Here is a 17,929-nt window from a genome sequence, read left to right as displayed (position 1 = left end):
AATGCAAGAACTAACAATGGCTCGAGAATCCCACATTTCAAAGAAGTGAAAGCCTGAAAAAAGGGAGAAAAACAAGACAAATGGAGCATTTTCCAGAAGGAAGGAGAGCAAAGATATTTGAGTGATGCCGGTTTTCTCATCGTCTGGTTACTTAACCAGAGGAAGATGTGATTAGTTGATAGTCAGCCTTTGAGATGGTTGCTATCTCCAACTTTACCACTACATATCAGTAATTGTAACACACTTTCGCTTTATTTTCCGAGTTAAAATAACTGCAGTTCCCCATCTATTGTAAAATACTGTCACCTCATTCATGCATACTTTATTTATTTTTATTTATTTAACCAGGATGTCCCTTGAGATTAAAATCTCTTTTTCGAGGGAGACCTGGCCAAGATAGCACACCCTTACAAAATAACAAAAATTATTTAAAAAAACACGTTAAAAACAGACAAAGAACAACAGACATACAACAAAATCCCGTTTAGAAATAGCAATTGCACTCTTCAGTTACACAGTTTTCTTTCAGAGCTTTGAACTCTCAGGGAGACCCAATCACTAAACTGTAATGTGTTGTGAAGATTGTTCCATGACCAGGGCGTAAAATAGGAGAAAGCTGCTCTACCAAGCTCTGTTAAAGCCTTGGTACCTGGTAGAGCAGCATCTAGTGGAACAAAGATTATAGCAGCTGTTGGTGAAGGATGGGAGATTACACAGATATGAAGGAAGTTTCCCCAGTATGGCTTCGTACATAAAAACATACCAATGCTGCTTTCTGCTTAGGCTTAATGAAGGAAACCAAATCATAAAGTACACAGGGATGTGTCCGGGACACTGAGTTGGATTTAAAACGTAAAGCACTGTGATACACAGAGTCTAAAGGAGGCAGCATGCATGTAAATAATATCCCCGTAGTCTAGAACACTTAAGAATGTAGCCTGTATAAGTGTTTTCCTAACTGCTAAATTAAGGCAGGCCCTATTTTGATAATAAAAACCACTCCCCCCTGAAATAAAAATGGTCAAAATCACCCCCCCTGTAAAACTGTCATCCCTCCTTTCCATCCCTTATGTCATTTCATCAATGAATGTGGTTTTACTGCTATTTCAACATTTAGAGTCATCACCAGAAAAATAACACCAGAAAAATAAATTATTTGACAATTTTCACCTGTTTCAAGTAAATTTTCACTTGAAATAAGTAGAAATATCTGCCAGTGGAACAAGATTTATCTTCTCATTACAAGCAAAAAAAATCTTGTTCCACTGGCAGATTTTTTTACTTATTTCAAGTGAAATTCTACTTGACACAGGTGAAAATTGTTGTTTTTTCCAGTGATGAGTCTTGTTTTAAGTGTAATGAGATTTTTTTTTACTAAAATGAGACATTTTAACTAGAAATAAGACAAATATTCTTGTTAAGATTTTGAGTTTTTGCAGTGATCCATGTTACTTATCCTGTGAATGACAGAGTCATATTGATAAGTTCAGAAAAGTGTTTTTTATTGTTGTGTTTTGATGTATTTGATGTAAGCCCAGTGGATATTTAAAGCTTACAGAAGGCTGCATTTAACTGCTGCTATGTCATTCCTGCAGTATTTCTGCAGGTGTTTTGGTCACTGCTATTATTTGTATTATATTATATTATTAGTAATCAGCATACATTATCTTTCCCCATATGATAAAATCCACCATCCCCCCTGATTTATTTTTTACAACTCGAGTACTGCTGATAACTAGAGCAAAAATAGAGCAACAGGTTGAAATGGCCACTTCTTACATTCACTGATCATAGTACAATCTATCCATAATCCATCTATGTATCTAGACCTTATTAGGCTGTAACATCTCCCCTGCATCACTAAAGCAGCAGCAGCAGCAGCAGCAGCAGCAGCAGCAGGTTGTTGAAGTCACTTCCTGCACTTGTGATTTCCTCCCCAGCTCTGCTGATCTGCTGATCTGCTGATCTGCTGAGAGCTGATCATCACTGGATCGATCATCGATCTGCTGCTTCCATGCCTCGGCCGGGACCCCACTGGGGTAAGAAAACCCCCCCAGACCGGAGCTGCGTGTGTGTGTGTGTGAGTGGACTGACTGACGGACAGACTTAACTGGGGAAAATGAAAGTAAAGCGCTCGTGGCGGGAACGCGCAGGAGCCGCCTGCGCGGTCCCGCGGGCGGGTCGCGAACCTTGACCAGTAATGACCAGTAGTGGTCATTACTGGTCATTACTGGTCAGAGACCCCACGGTGGGGGGGTTAGGGGGGGTCACCGTGGACGGAGAGGGGATTCCCCATGCTGCCCTCTGACGTCACAGAGCAGCCTCATCCCGAGTTCACACATTTCACTCTGATGATCCTGATTCCTGATTCAGCTGAACCACTATCTTTACAACATGTAATGGTGCGTGTGCGCGGCGTGTCGTAGAGGAACTCGAACCCGCGGGTGCAGGTTCTGTCAGTCACACGTGGCTGAGGCGCACCGAGCACTTATACAGTATTACTATATTACCCTGAGGGTTTGTGTTTTTGCTGATCCGCACCTCTCAGAGGTTTAGACTTTGACAGGCCATTCCTCAACCCTGGCTGTTTCTCAGTATGCATGCTTGCCTGTACGTGCACGCGTGTGTGCACGCGTGTGTGCTTGTAAACCATCATCAGCTGTTTCTGCACTGTCCATTTGATCAAGGATGCATCCAGTGGAGGCTTCTGGAGACTTCACACAGCAGCGTGTCCCAGACTGTGTTTCACACCAACAAGCAGCAATAACAGCAAAAAAAAGGTAGAACTTTGTTATTGTTTGATAGTATGTAGTTTTATGATCTTCTCATACCAGAATATAGTTGTTATAACTTCATAATTGTGGTGTCCCTGAACATTGTTTATAATATGGCTGAAATACAAAAAGTAACAGTTCTAAACGCTTTATCCAGGAGTCTATGGTTCATTTTGCGTAGGATTAATGTTTAGAGTGTTTATTTTATGCTCAATTAAACTGCAGACATTTTCACTGCACGTTACCCTGCTAGTTTAGCCGTGATGTCACACACTGCTGCTCCTGTTGCAGAAATACTGGCGTGCATCGTCATGTCCTCCAGGTTAGGTTCTCCTGAGTTGTACTACCAAGTACCCGGTATATTTCTGCTATTCTGATGTAGATTTGTTAGTGGTTGCTGTGTTTGCTGGATCACCGGCCTGCTGCAGGATCCAGTTTCAACCAAGTTTTAGTGGTTGGATATTCTAAAAGATTTGCCTGTAGAATACTCTGGTATAAAGAGATCATGGGCTCATGGCTGCAAAACAGCCCCAAATCATTACTCCCCCACCACCGTGCTTGATGCAGGGTAAGGGATGTTTATGCTGAAATGCTGTGTTCGGTTTTCACGCTGGGGATTAAAGCCAGACAACTTCACTGTGGTCTCATCTGTCCATTGTTCCATAGGTGTTCTTGTTGTTTGTTAAGATGAAGTTTTGCTAAACTTGAGTCGTGCATTGCCTTCTAAACAGACTGTTTTGCTAATTGTGCTGTGATGGTTTTTAACATTTAACATTTTCAGTTTAAAGTGAGTGTCTGAGATGAAAGTCATGGGCTGAGTTGTATTTTTCTCAGATTTGGGGTACATTTACCAGAGAAATCCCCTCCTTATTACCAACAATTTTCCTTTTTGGCCTAAATTTTCTTTAGTAAATAATCTGGCAGAGAAAAAAAGTCATCTGAGTCGCTATATTTTGTAACTTTAGCACATGTTGCACAGCTTGTTTCAGTTTCACTTTGTTGTTGACGGCGGGCTGGAACTGTTGCTTCGTGTCAAATGTCGTGAAAGAAAATACATCTGTTTCAGTTTAGACTTAGATTTAACTTTATTTTAAACCATTAACACGTTCCACTTTTAAACACAATATCTGTGAGTAGTATCTGGTTGGCTGGTAGAAAAGTCTCCCACCTACTAGTTTAACTGACAGAATAAAACATCCAGCGTGGAGCTTGTAATACAACATAAATAACATGTTAATGTCAAAATTGAACTAATTTGCTATTTCATGGAACATATTAACTCATTTTGAGTTTTATGGCAGCAACACATCTAAAAAGGTGTTTATGTTTAACTGGGAATAAAATTAGGGTTTATGAGATTTGCAAATCATTTAGCGTCCCAATTTCATTGGAATTGGGGATTTAGATGTTAGCACTTTATCAAAAAAATTAAAGAAATCTAATAATTTCTAAAATAGTAAAACTTCCTGTTCAAAAACTAATTATAAATGTTTTTCAGTTATCTGTACAATATTTGTTTCTCCTGTTCTCCTGCAGACTCATGGCAACTGCAGAAACACATTTTGAACAGTCCAGTTTACAGTCTGTGGAACCCCTGAGGCGGTGTGAGGAGTCGAGGCTTGAGTCCGGGGAGACCAGGATGAGAATGCCAGGTCCCTTGGCCTCCTGGGAATCAGAGCTGACTTCCATCCAGCACTCCTTAAAGTTTGTGGTGAAGCTGAAGGAGGAGTTTGTGTGTCCCATCTGCAACGGTGTTGTGCTCAATCCCCAGCAGAACTCCTGTGGACACATCTACTGCTTCCACTGCCTCCAAGACCTGCTGTAAGAGCCACTGACCCTAAGATTTATGCACAGTGACAAAACTGCATAGTATTTTTACACTCCCCCAACCAGAACAGTTATGGCTTTAACGATTCTTACAAGGCTATGTTCTCAGCACCTTAATAACCCGTTCAGGGGGCACATGTCCTTTCTGTCTGCTTACTTGCTGCAGTAGTTCTGAGGGCCAGTAGAGCTACAGTCGGGGGGGAAAAGGGGAGAAAATGTGACTGAAATTAGGTTGAGGAAGAGAAACCAGGGAACGTGATTAGTGAGTCCCTCGGCAGTACCAGATTGTGTTTTACTTCTCCTATAAGTGGGTGAAACCAAAACAAATCCCATAGAAGATTATTTTGTCGTGGTTCATATTTCAGTTTGTTAAGTATGTGCAAGATAGAGCCAAACATGTAAACATCAAATAATGGATTTCATTCAGATTTGAATCATTCCAGCAGTACATACTTTAAAACATACGAGTTGCAGTTTGGGAGCTTTGGCCCAATCTGTTCGCAGAAGTGCAATATACATTTAATTTCTGTAGAGTCACATGAAAATCTGTATAAAAAGAACTGGACAAACCCACCATGATGTCACTCATTGATTCTTGGTAGAGGGATTTTGAAGCCCATTTTTTTAAAGCTCCCGTTGATGCCATCACAGCAAGAGCAGACTCCACCCAGCCCCAGATCATCTAAAAATGGGCAAATGAACACAACAAACCAGCCTGGAAGTTAGTTGGAACACACCCACCTTACCCCAGACTTATCTTACTGACTATCAAAAACCACTCCCTCCGAATATAATATAACATACTGATACAGTTCAGCTTGAGACACAGTGATACGGAGAAAAGTTCAGCTGAAACAGCTTTCCAGTTGCCTGACCTCCAGCCTGCCTTGTGTTTCAGGGAGCGTTCGTCCCCCTCCAGCCCGGTTTGCCCTGTGGACGAAGCCGTGATCACACCCGCAGAGGTACTTTAACTTTAACTGCTTTGTTTCAGCATGTTTGAATCCAGCTTTGACACCATCATCCACCATGTTCAGACCGAGTTTACCAAATGAGGGCATGTTTCAAGAAACAAATAAGATTCACCAGGTTTTTCTACAATACAGTCTGTGTTGATCCGACTCCGTAAATTGATATTTTTTTATTTTTTGTGTAGGTTTTCCAGGATAACTGCTGTAAACGGGAAATCTCCGGTCTGCAGGTGTACTGCACCAACTCCCCATCATGCACCTCTGTCCTCATGTTGAACCAGCTGCAGGTATGAACAAACACGTCAGTCCTGTTTTTCCTTTTCTAATGGATTGTAGGGTCCATGCCCAAATGGCATGGACCCTACAATCCATTAGTAAACCACCTGCCCCGTAACCACAGGGTGGGAGAGATGCTTGAAACCTGCTCAGAAAGGTTTCAAGTATCATGTATTCAATTGTAAAATGATTTCCAGAACTCATAGTACACTGATCAGATAAAGTGAACGAGCCTAGTAGATAATTAGCTAATTGCCAGCATTTTGGCTGATGCTGCTTTCTAATTGTGTCTAATTTAAAGGGATTATTCTTTTGTTCTTTTTCTGTTTAAACATGATTCTGTGAAGTGGTGTCTTTTTTGCTGTGGAGACAGCCACACTGTTCTCTCCAGGAATCAGGGGGGAATTCTGACGGAGAGCAAGACTGAGAATGAAGGCCATTTGGAAGTTTTTACCATCTAAAATGATTGAAACCTCATACGTTTCATAGCCAGACCTTTATTAGGTCAACTTTCACTGCATCACTTTTCTCCAGGCAGTTAATCACGTTGTCAATACATTTTCTTTCCTGCGGAACATCTGTGTTGTAACACGGTCTGTGGTTTTGCGTAGAATCAGTCCACATGACTGGCTCGTGCAAAGATGAAGCCACTAGAAATATCCAGGATACAACACTGACTGAAACCAAATCCAATGTGCTTTGAGTCGTCTTCCTACCGGTGGTGAAAATGAGCTTTTCTATGGCCCCGATTCTGAGTAGTAGTCAGCTGAAGTCCCATCAGAATTCCTCACTCTGCAAACTAGTGCTGTTACACCTACACTACTCAGAGGGCAAGGGAGTTTATTTGTATAGCGCAAGGTAATTACAAGTTAATTCAAAGTGCTTTTTATTAACCTTTATTTTACCAGGAAAATCCCTTGAGACTGAATCTCTTTTGCGAGGGAGACCTGGCCAAAAGGCTTAACTGGTGCAACAACAATAAAATCAATTTAACAACAACAACAACAACAACAACAACAACAACAACAACAACAAACAGTGCAAACAACATTACAATACTTTACATTAAAAATAGCAGGTGCACATTTCTCTTAGTTTCTGTTTAAGAAGAACCTTGAATTCCCCCAAGGAGATGAGTCCAGAAAGTTTAAGAGAGTTCTGAATGTGGTTCCAGGACCAGGAGCAGCGTAGGAGAAAGCTGCTTTGCCAAGTTCTGTATTAATCCTAGGAATTTTATACAGCTTCCGTGTGGAAGAGCGGGAGCTGTACACACTGTGAACTGGAGACAACACGTTGGACAGATATGTGGGGAGTTTATTCAGAAGGGCTTTGTAAATAAAAATAATCCAATGTTGTTGTCTCCTTAGGGTCAGTGAGGGCCAGGAGACCAGAGAATAGAGAACACAGTGATGTGTCCTAAACGCTGAGTTAGTAATAAAACGTAAAGCACTGTGATAAACTGTATCAAGGCAATGAAGTTTTGAGGAGGCAGCATGCATATAAATAATGTCCCCGTAGTCCAGAGTGCTTAAAAAAGTTGTCTGTACCAGCTTTTTCTTGGCAACAATGTTAAAACAGGTTTTGTTTCTATAATAAAACTCCAGCAAAGCCCTCAGTTTCTTTAGCAGATGAGACACATGTTCTGAAAATGACAGTTTGTCATCCAACCAGATACCCAGGTATTTATATGTTGGTTCTCTTTCAATAGTTTCTCCTCCTGTAGTTTGTATTCCAGGATGGATGATGTTGGTTGAACCGGTTCTGGTGAAAGTCATAAATTTGGTCTTTTTGGCATTAAGGACCAACTTTAGTTCAGTCAGTGATGTCTGGAGCTGTTCAAAAGCAGACTGGAGATCATTGATGGCTTGGGAAAGAGAGGGGGCGATTGAATGAATAACTGTGTCATCTGCGTAAAGATGGATTTTTGCACTGTTCAGATTCCTCCCGATATCATTAATAAAAACTGTAAATAGAACAGGAGCCAAAACAGAACCTTGAGGGACCCCATTGGAAATTGTGATAAAGTCTGACTGGTGCCCATCTGTGGCTACACATTGGGTCCTGTCTGTAAGATAATTCCTGAACCAGTGAACAGCTGGGTCAGAAAAGCCAATATCTTTGAGTTTTTTAAGCAGTAATCCATGGTTAACACAATCAAAAGCCTTGGTTAAATCAATAAACAGTGCAGCACAGCTTTACATCAACATTAAAAGTGACAAGACATAATAACAGTAAATAACAAATAAAATAAAATAAAATGATAAGAAAAGAGGTAAAATAATAAAAAGCACAAGTAGTTAAAAAGTAAGGGCAGTAGATCCAGCAGGTACATCTCATTCTTACAATGGCAAGAATTACGTTTCTATACGGTCAAAACGTACAAAGACCAGGTCAAATACAGTATTACAAAAGTAATCTGTAACAATTTGTACGGTGAATTAAACCAATTTGACAATTCTTTGCCACAATGCCTGTTTCCTGGTCTTATTTCACACAACTAACAATAATTACGTTTCTATACGGTCAAAACGTACAAAGACCGGGTCAAATACAGAATTACTTCATGTAACCTTTGCTGCTGGTTTCAAACTGTAAGAAAATGTTTTTTTTCTTACTTGTCAATAATGAAAGCACCAAGCTCGTGCATCAGCCAGTATGACGTGATCATTTAAACACCCTGCACGTTAAATGAGCAGGTAGAGCAAGCAGGGAAAACTGCACATGCATCTAAAGTGAAGGAAAACCTTGGATATCTGTGGAGAATTCTTCTATTCAGGGAGTCATTTTTAAGGCACGTCTACCTGGTCTCAGGCACACGCCTGCCACCAACTCTAGAGGTGACAAGTGAGGGAAAGCATTCTAACGGTTAAGTTTAAATGTGGTTAAAACTAATAAAACTAAAAAAGACAAAGAAAACATCCACAAGAGAGACAGAAAACTAGCTGCTTCTTTATTCGAACTAGAGCAAAGACAGCAAACTGCAGGTTTAGACCAGCGTAAGCTCAAAGTCCCATGGGTCGGATGTTAGCGTCTGGTCACAGATCTTAATTAGAGATGTAAAAGCTGTCTTTGTGAGCCCACGCTTCCTGCATGGGCTGAGGGTTTGTGTGAAGGTTGTGTCAGCTGTTGCAGCACTTCTCTTGCAGTCTGGCTAAAGGTTTAGACTTGATGCCCTCATGCAGCTGTCAGGAATTCCTGATGGTATTCCTGAATGAATCTAATTGGTGTCTTAAAGTTTTGTTCAACACAAAAGTAGTTGAGGAACTTGCCTTGCATGCGTTTTAAAAGCGCTCCGTTGCCGGAGGGACGGCTCCTGAAGCTCTGTAAGCACCCGCGGGTCTCCATTACCCTCCATGTGCTCTCTGCAGGAGCACCTGAGGTCCTGCCAGCACGAGCCGCTGCAGTGCAGCCACCCGGGCTGCAGGGAGGTGCTGCAGAGGAGGCATCTGCAGGAACACCTGAGCAGCAGCTGCCCTCACCGCAGAGAGCCCTGCACGCACTGCAGGCAGCCCCTGCAGCTCAGCCTCCTCCAGGTAACACAGCCTCGTCTTCTGGTAGGATCTGTTGTTTTATTTTCACGTTTATTAAACTTATTACGGTGCAGGTAAAGATTGGAAGATTGTAGTTTGCCTATTTTCTATTAAATAGAATAGAATAGAAAGCCTTTATTGTCATTATAATATATGAGATTAAGCAGCAGCTCCATAAAAGTGCACACATGAAAAGGCTATGTAAAAACAAAATAAGAAACAGAATATAAATATATATACACTATGAAAATGAATGAATGAATGAAAGAATATTGCACATGAATGGATGAAAGAATGGAAAAAACTGTATAAAAAAAACTGTATACATGTAAAAAATGAACGGCAGAACATAAGGAAGTGTTTTTTGTTTCTGGCTGCTTGTAGGAGCACATGCAGAGCTCGTGTCCGGAGGTGCAGGTGGAGTGTCCAGACGGTTGCTCCAGCAAGGTAGCCAGACACAAGGTGAGCTCCTCCTAATAATCTTTCTCATCTTCCAGGACATGATTGAAGCACATTTAATTGATCTGAAAGCTGTTGTGTGGCGGTATCCTCTCCGGAGTTTACCTTACTTACCTAGTTTTAACGTAGAAGTGTTACTATGCATGATGATGGTGATAGATGCAAAACCAAATTTGAACTGTTTTCGTTTTATCAGAAGGAACCTGTCTCACCAAGCTGCAAAACTATACATGCATCCTATGATTCTTTCTCATTTATCATACTGCATCACATCATGGTCACAGGCTTCCACAACCACTATGAAACCTATAGTCTCTATATACAAGCAAGACATAAAAATCATGGACCAAAAACCAATGAAATGGCATCACTGCATCTTAAGGAAACACAACCTCCTCACTTTTGAAAATGTTATTAACCTCAGTATTTTAAAATGTTTCTTTAAATGTTTAAATCATCATGTGTCAACACTGTTCTCTGGCGTGGTTGTTAGGCGTCACAGCTCTCACAGAGCGACCACACGAGCATCCACTAGTGGTGACTGTCTCATCCCACAATGCAACACTTCTCTCTGCCAGTCTCTCTCTCTGTAAAGGGGGAAAACTTTGGAACTCTCTCCACTGAGTTCAAATTAGAGACCAACACAAAAGCTTTTAACAAAGGACTCAAACAGTGGTTAAAATCTAATCAGCAGTGTACACATGAATAGTTCTTAACTTGTTGACTGCTTGCTTTGTTGTCTTTTCTAATTGAAAATTGTTTGTATTTCTTTGATTTCTTTTCCAATTGTTTTGTTGTTTTTTTTTTAATTTTATTTCTTTTATTATTATTTTTTTTCCCCATTCTTGTTATCTTAATATTTTATTGCTCTCTATTCTTTTCAAAAGCTGCCTATGGACAAGTGTTGCGAATTAGCACTTGTGCTAAAACACTTAAACAATGCATCTGGTTTGTCCAATGTAACTGCTATGTCCATATCAAATAAACATAAAATAAAATAAAAACTCCACCTTCGTACCTCTGATAATTGCTCTCATGGAAGGGTAGATTTCTTAACTTTTGCAATAAATGGAGAGAGACTGGACTCTGGGTCAGGAGGTTGAAGAACAGGCGAACAAACCACGAGCTTGACGGTCGAACTGACCCTCATTTTCAAGTGAACTGAGTCGTTTACATTTAGCCAACACTGCAACTGTAACCCACAAATACAGACTTTAAAAGCTCTCGCCGAGCTCATCACAGGCTCGCCATGGCCGTACGGTAATATAGACATAACCTTCACATGTTCTTGTCCTTCAGCTGACGGAGCACAGAGAGTCGTGTTCCGAGGTTCACACTGACTGCTCCTACAAGCCGTTCGGTTGCTCTGTCCAGGTAGGTCCATCCCAGCGTCTGACCTGGACATTTATGATCAGCCGATATTGTTTCCCATTTCCATCTGTATCGTTTCTCTAATGAAGAGGAGTTGTGTCTCGCAGGGTAAGAGAGGGAGTGTGAAGAAGCACGAGGAGGTTGCTGTGAGTCATCACATGCTGATGGTTCTGCAGAGCAACACCCACCTGGAACAACAGGTTTACGTGGTTGGAACATTGTTTCCTCCTTCCCTTATTAAAAGCTTCTTTGACAAACACAAAGACTTATTCATCTTTGCTCTGCACAGTTTTGATTTCTTCAGCTCTAAGCGGTTAGAAACCCCCGGCTAACCTCAGACTCTCCCTGTGTTTCAGGTGGAGGTTCTGCAGGAGGAGGCTCTGCTCCGGGAGCAGCAGATCCAGACGGGCAGCGTGGTGCTCACCGGCCTGCAGAAGCAGATCAGACCTCTGCTGCAGCAGAGCAGCAACCATGACCACATCGTCTCCACTGCTCAGGTGAAAAAGCTGCTGATCAGCCTTTCTTTACCCTCAGCTAGATTTTTCCCAAGCCTATAAATGCAACATTTTGATCAAATACATCCTCTTCTTCTTTTTCTGCATCATATTGCATATTCATAACTTGTTTGTCTACATAAAATGCAGTTTTTTATTATTTTTTTATAAAATCATCCTGTTGTTCACATTTTCTCTTAATTGAATTGTTATATTCATCACCTGAAAGCATCCTTTAATCCCTGCCGAGGCTGAGCTGCTATGTTTCCTGTGTCTCTGAGCAGAGGTCTCTGAGCAGGCAGGAGGACGCCCTGTCCTCCGTCCAGCTGGGCGTCCAGCAGCTGTCTCGGGGACGGGCCGCTGACCTGGAGGAGCTGGAGCAGCTCAGGAAGTCTCTGGACGCCGTGATGCAGGAGGTGTTGGCGGCCGAGGCCCTCAGGGATCACATAGGTACAAAATCCTGCTTTCTGTTTAAGGAGCAGCTGGATCAGAACTGATTTCACCACACATCCTAGAACTGGCATCTGTTTGCACAACACGATGAACTTAAGTGTTCTTAAGTGTGCTCTGTGGTTGGGAACAGAACTCTCATCTGCCTCCACCTGGGCCTGGGGGTGAAAGCATGAAGCGTAAGAAGTAATAACTATGGAGTTAGAATAGTCTCAAAAGTGACAAACGCACAGACCAATGCACAAATGCACAGGACAATTCACACATGCGTAGGACAAGATACACAATTGTATTTTTGATGCACACACAATTATAACCTGATTTACAAACGTTTTTTGTTTGTGGGCTGTACTGCATTTGTGTGTGAGACTCCCCTGACGTGACTCGATCCACAAATGCGTTTTTTTAAACACGGAAGGATCTGCAACCAATCAGATTTCTTCCTTTGTTTCAGCCAATCATAAGAGCGAACACCACGTGGGGGACGATTTACTTGTAAACCAATCAGATTAAAGGGGCGGATACACCTGCTGTTTGAGCCTGCGTTTGCGTCAGTTCGCTTAGAAAAGTGATTAGATATTTGGTGCATTTGTGGATCAGCGTGTGCATTTGTCACTTTTGAGACTGTTCTAGCTCCATAAATAACGGTCATTTCTCAGTTCAAACATATTGATGGACATCTCTGTTGTTCCTTGACCCATTTTTGTAGATAACAAACACATACGTGCTTTATTGTCTGCTCTGATCTTTCGTTTTTTTTTTTTTTTTCTGTAAAACTGAGAAGACATGTTGGGTGAGAGGGAACAAATCTGACTGAAGATCGATTTGAATGACCTGCTGTAAAGAACTGCAGGGGCCTCATCTATAAAGCTTGCTTGCGCACAAAAAGGGCTTGAAAGATGCGGAAGCCGCCATCTACGCAAAGCCTCTGATCTAAAAAGAAAAAACTAACCGAAAAATCTGCTTATCTTTACGGCAACCCTCACCCTCCCGTAAGAATTTACTTAAGACACGGGGAACTGGCGACGCAGGCTGTGAGGTGGTGAAATGAAGCCAGATTAATGTCATACTCAATAATAATGTAATCACATATCACAACATATATCAGACTTATAATAAAATGGCGCTGATCGTGTCCCCCTGTGTTTGAAGCTCAGCGTCAGTCAGGACTCTGCTGCTGCTGCAGCCGCGGTGACACGCCGGGAACCTCCTTCAACCACCGCTTTAGGACAGAACAAATGAGGGGCTTCGTAGAGCGTTTAGGGGCTCCACGGAGCCCCTCATTTCTTCCCTAAAGGGACACAGATTTTTTGATATATATAATGAGTTTTACGCGCTCGTGAAACCTTTAGGTGCGGGTGTAAGTCTAATTAGGGTCCCGCGTTAAAACGACGCAGAGCCTACGGCGTAGGGTACGCAGTGACGCGCAGCTACGCCGTAGGCTCTGCGTTGGTGACGCAGAACCATAAACCCGCCCTGAGCAGCTCTGAGGGGAGACGGGAGAGGAGGAGGGGGAGCGGGGGGTGAAGCGGGGCTGCCGGGCTGTTCTCGCATCATCTTTGCACAGTGTGTGTCGATGACTTGCAATTAATGGCCGATCCTACCTTTAGTTTTTAAACTGTAAAAAGTGGGGGGAACAAAAACATGATTTTGAAAAGACGGGGGGCATGTCCCCACTGTTGCGCCGGGGAACTCACTGCGTTCCGCGCAGCAACGGCGTGCTGCCACTCACTCGCAGTATTTTATACTATTTATTTTTCTAATTTTACTGTGACCACAAAATAATGTGGTTTTCCTGTCCTCCACCTCATCCACAACATCTCGATCTCAGATCTCAGTAAAATTCAGTGGCACGGTGGCTGGATACTTCTCATTCATCCTGACGCCAAACAGGCTGCAGGAAGCCACTGCCCATGCTCAGCAGGCTCATTCATATGCAAAAACATACCATTTTTGGTATAAAGTGGGCGTGTAGAGGGCGGGATATGAGGCGGATTCAGCTGAGCAACCTTCCAGCTGGACTGTGATTTATAAAGCGAAAATTGCATGGAGGTGTGCGTGCACATGGTTTTATTGATCCGGATTTTTTTTTGCGCCCGGCATTTTTGGCTTTTGGGTGTATGTGCAATTTTAGTATGACTCCTACGCACTCCATTTTAAATGAGGCCCCAGGTTCTTCAGTGAACACATACAGGGGAGATGTGTAGAATAATACAAACTTTCACTGCACCTCAGTTCAGTTCAGCATTTTGATTAATTGTGTATTTGTGCTGTTAATGTCCAGAAGTAAAATCAGTGCTTTCTTTCCCCAGCGTCGTTGGAGGAGAAACTCAAGTGTCACTCGGGTCTCCTGGATATTCACGTTGCTCAACTCAATCTCAACAAGCAGCACCTGCAAGAGCTGGAGGTGACGTCCTACGATGGCCGACTCATTTGGAAGATTGATGACTTTCAGAAAAAGAAAGAGGCCTCAGCCAGAGAGCAGCTGCCGTGCCTGACCAGTACGCCGTTCCACACGGGACGCTGCGGCTACAAGATGGCCATCAAAGTGTACCTGAACGGGGACGGGGACGGAAGGGGAACCCACCTGTCCCTTTACGTAGTCCTCATGCCGGGAGACTTTGATGCTCTGCTGCCGTGGCCGTTCAGACAGACGGTGTCGCTGTCCGTCATGGATCAGAGCGGCTCCAGGAACCACCAGAGCCTCAGCTTCAGACCCGACCCGGCCAACAAATGCTTCCAGCAGCCGGCTGCCGAAGCCGAAGCCGTGAGCAACGTTGCCGTCGGATTCTCGTGCTTCATTTCCCTCGACACCCTAGAAACTCCAGGGAAAGCTGTGTTTGTCAAAGATGACACACTGTTTGTCAAAGTTAAGGTGGACACCGCAGGCTTGGAGCAGCTGTAAAAATCTCATGTATGACTTTGGTGCCACCTGAAGTGGATTTCAGGGATGGCATTGTAGTGGACAGCAGGCTGATCTGCTTTGTGTCTACGGAAAGGTATTAGGGCCAGGCAGGAGAAAAATAAAAATAATAATAATAATTTTAGAGGAGGAAGATTTTTTTTCCATTATGCACTTCGAGAAAAAAGTCAAAATGTCGAGAAAAAAGTCGAAATGTCGAGAATAATAATGAAGTCCAATTTTGAGAAAAAAGTCAAAATGTATTTCAACTTTATTCTCGAAATTTCGACTTTATTCTTGAAATTGTATTTCAACATTAATCTCGACATTTCGACTTTTTTCTCGAAATTTCAACTTTTTTCTCGAAGTGCACAATAAAAAAAAATCTTCCCCTCTCAAATATTTTTTCTCCTGCCTGGCCCTAATACTCTTCCGTAAGTGTCTCATGTTCCTAAAGAGTATCGAATCAGAATCACGTTTTAGAAGCACGACGGTAAGAACAGGACGGACCCTCTGTGACATCACACATGGGTTTTCCGTACATCTTTTTCATTTAGCTGCACTATCCCATATTGGTGGGGACTCATGCTGTCCAACCTCAGGGAATCAACAAATGGACATGAGTGAACCAAGTGGGGCTGGATGCTGGAACACATCCACCTGAGCTCCGTTACCACCACTTACCTGTTCTAGCTTGTCTGGCTATGATGCAAATTAATGTTACGTTACATCCTCCACCCATCTTTTGATTGTAGTTACTTATTCCTGTTTAGGGTGAAGATCCTCGTGTTCATTTGTGTAATGTACCACAAGAAAACCAGGGAACAGAATCAAAGTTAATACAAGCTTTTATTATATCATGCACAATGTTTTCCAATCGGAGGTTCACTTTTCTCAAACCACATAGGTAGGAGAGAACTGTGGTCATCAATCCAGTCATATTTATACTGACAAAGAGAGGTGTTTTGTACGTTGTAGGAGCCGATGTTGAACCTTATCTGTTGAATCTTATCAACTGCAGGGAAAGAAACATGTCTTGAAATACGGAATTGTTACGTAATTGGGAATTAAAAGTTGCATTCCGTATTGAACCAATACGGAACACAGTTTGTTCCGTATTTCACAATTGTCCTATGCACGTCTGTCACACACGCACACACATGAACAACAAACTAACAATAATGAACAAAATAAAGGACAGGATACATTAAAGACAGCAACATATGTTGGTTCGCTCCCTGTTATTTATGGATGTCATAATATGCAGGTGAAGGTTGAATATATTGCAAAACTTCATTCGTTTCAGTAAATTCAACTAAAGGTGAAACAAATATATTATTTCCCACTACATGAAAAGTGAGATATTCCAAGCCTTTATTTGTTATAATTTTGATGATTATGGCTCACAGTTTATGAAAACCCTGAATAAAAAATCTCCAAAAATTTGAATATTTTATGAAATCAAAAAACAATTAAATCATCAAAGTTATAACAAATAAAGGCTTAACATATCTTGCTTTGCATGTAATGAGACTATGTAATATATTAGTTTCACCTTTTAAGTTGAATTATTGAAACAAATTAACTTTTACACCATATTCTAATTTTCCGACCGTCACCTGAAGGCTATTTATATTTACCTGCATATATTACATCTTGGCTGATGTGGACATACATACAGCTAAGAGCAAAGGCTATTTCAGTTGCTATATGTTTGGCTGTCTGTACAGTCATGCAAGTTCAATGCTATTAAAACAGTTTAAACTTTAAATCAAAAAAAAATTTTTGGCGCCTGTGCTGCTGAAATCAGGGCGTCCTTTATTTTTATTTCTGAAAGGTGGCAACCCTAGACACCGGCTGAATAAGCTGGTATAGAGGATGGATGGATGGATGGATGGATGAATGGATGGATGGATGGATGTGGAAGTTTTTAACATGGGTCACCAGCGATGACCCCATTTTGGAGCCAGCCCCTAGTGGTCAGTTCGATAACTGCAGTTTTCTTCACCCCCTACTTTGTGACGGTGCTTGATGAAACTCCTTGGTTACTTTATTAAGTTTATTTGCAAAAAGATATTTAGAGAAGTTGGGAAAGTATGTTTGAAATAATAGTTCATATGAGAAAACACTTTTTTCCTGCTGAACTTGAGTTGAATAGTGTAATGACTTTTATCAATTCTTTGTACTACCTTTTTTTACTAAAATCCTCACATTTCCAAACCATTCATGGTGTTTTATTTAAATTTTTTACAACCAATGTTTGTTTTTTATAACTGATACACTTTTGCAGTTACTGTCTATTGATGGAAATCTCTTAAATGTGTTAAAGGAGTTCGTTTAGGGCAGTACATTGAAGTTCTTATCAGTGGAGATGTTCTCATTTACTGTTATTTACACAGCATATGGCTATGGGTCTGTTAACATCATCCATGTGTCAGATTGGGCAGCTTCAAAAAGCAACATATAACATGAACAACCTGAAAAACAAATATGTGTCGAGCTGCTTAATTTCATTAAAAAGAAATGAACAACCAGCTCTGTAATGAGCGTCCCTCTGAAAACTGCAGTAAAAATCAGAAGGATTACACCACGTGATCCAACTCACTGGGAACCTCCAAATGGGAGGACATGGCTCCTACTGGGTGAAGGGAGGTACACTGGTCCCGGTCCAGACTGGGATGCTGGCTCAAGGGAAGTATTGACGGGTTTATAGGTCCCACAACGCCTGTAATCTGGACTCTGTTCCGGTCTGTTGGTGAAGAGACATGTGGCGATCCCCTCCATTTACCATTACCATCATTAACTTGCACTGGGCAAAAAGTGCAAGAATCACAAATATTTGTTTTTGGATTCTGTCTGGAATACGGACATCTCTGAT

General features: G+C 41.8%; 1 protein-coding gene across 2 annotated transcripts; it reads left to right on the top strand.

The window, feature by feature from the left end:
• The first annotated feature begins 1,962 nt into the window (after positions 1-1,962).
• On the top strand, positions 1,963-15,219 carry traf5 (Tnf receptor-associated factor 5). 2 transcript variants are annotated; one of them, XM_061726154.1, is made up of 12 exons: positions 1,970-2,039; positions 2,688-2,780; positions 4,311-4,595; positions 5,500-5,563; positions 5,755-5,856; positions 9,214-9,378; positions 9,760-9,837; positions 11,134-11,208; positions 11,313-11,405; positions 11,562-11,702; positions 11,984-12,149; positions 14,462-15,219. In XM_061726154.1, exons 2-12 carry the CDS (start codon positions 2,689-2,691, stop codon positions 15,052-15,054), a joined length of 1,854 nt encoding a protein of 617 aa, XP_061582138.1. In that variant the 5' UTR covers positions 1,970-2,039; position 2,688; the 3' UTR covers positions 15,055-15,219. The 2 variants fall into 2 exon arrangements, with proteins under 2 accessions (XP_061582145.1, XP_061582138.1); XM_061726161.1 differs by lacking the exon at positions 2,688-2,780 and having other exon boundaries at positions 1,963-2,039.
• The last annotated feature ends 2,710 nt before the right edge of the window (positions 15,220-17,929 follow it).

This window comes from Cololabis saira, chromosome 1 (assembly GCF_033807715.1).
Source record: "Cololabis saira isolate AMF1-May2022 chromosome 1, fColSai1.1, whole genome shotgun sequence".
NCBI lineage: Eukaryota > Metazoa > Chordata > Actinopteri > Beloniformes > Belonidae > Cololabis > Cololabis saira.
This window is presented reverse-complemented; position numbering and strand designations above follow the sequence as displayed.

Excerpts from the sequence above, each read along its gene's own strand:
- traf5 (XM_061726154.1), top strand. The coding sequence starts at position 2,689 with ATGCATCCAGTGGAGGCTTCTGGAGACTTCACACAGCAGCGTGTCCCA. Across the intron at positions 5,564-5,754 it reads CCGTGATCACACCCGCAGAG|GTTTTCCAGGATAACTGCTG; the intron begins GTACTTTAACTT and ends TTTTTTGTGTAG. Across the intron at positions 5,857-9,213 it reads TCATGTTGAACCAGCTGCAG|GAGCACCTGAGGTCCTGCCA; the intron begins GTATGAACAAAC and ends TGCTCTCTGCAG.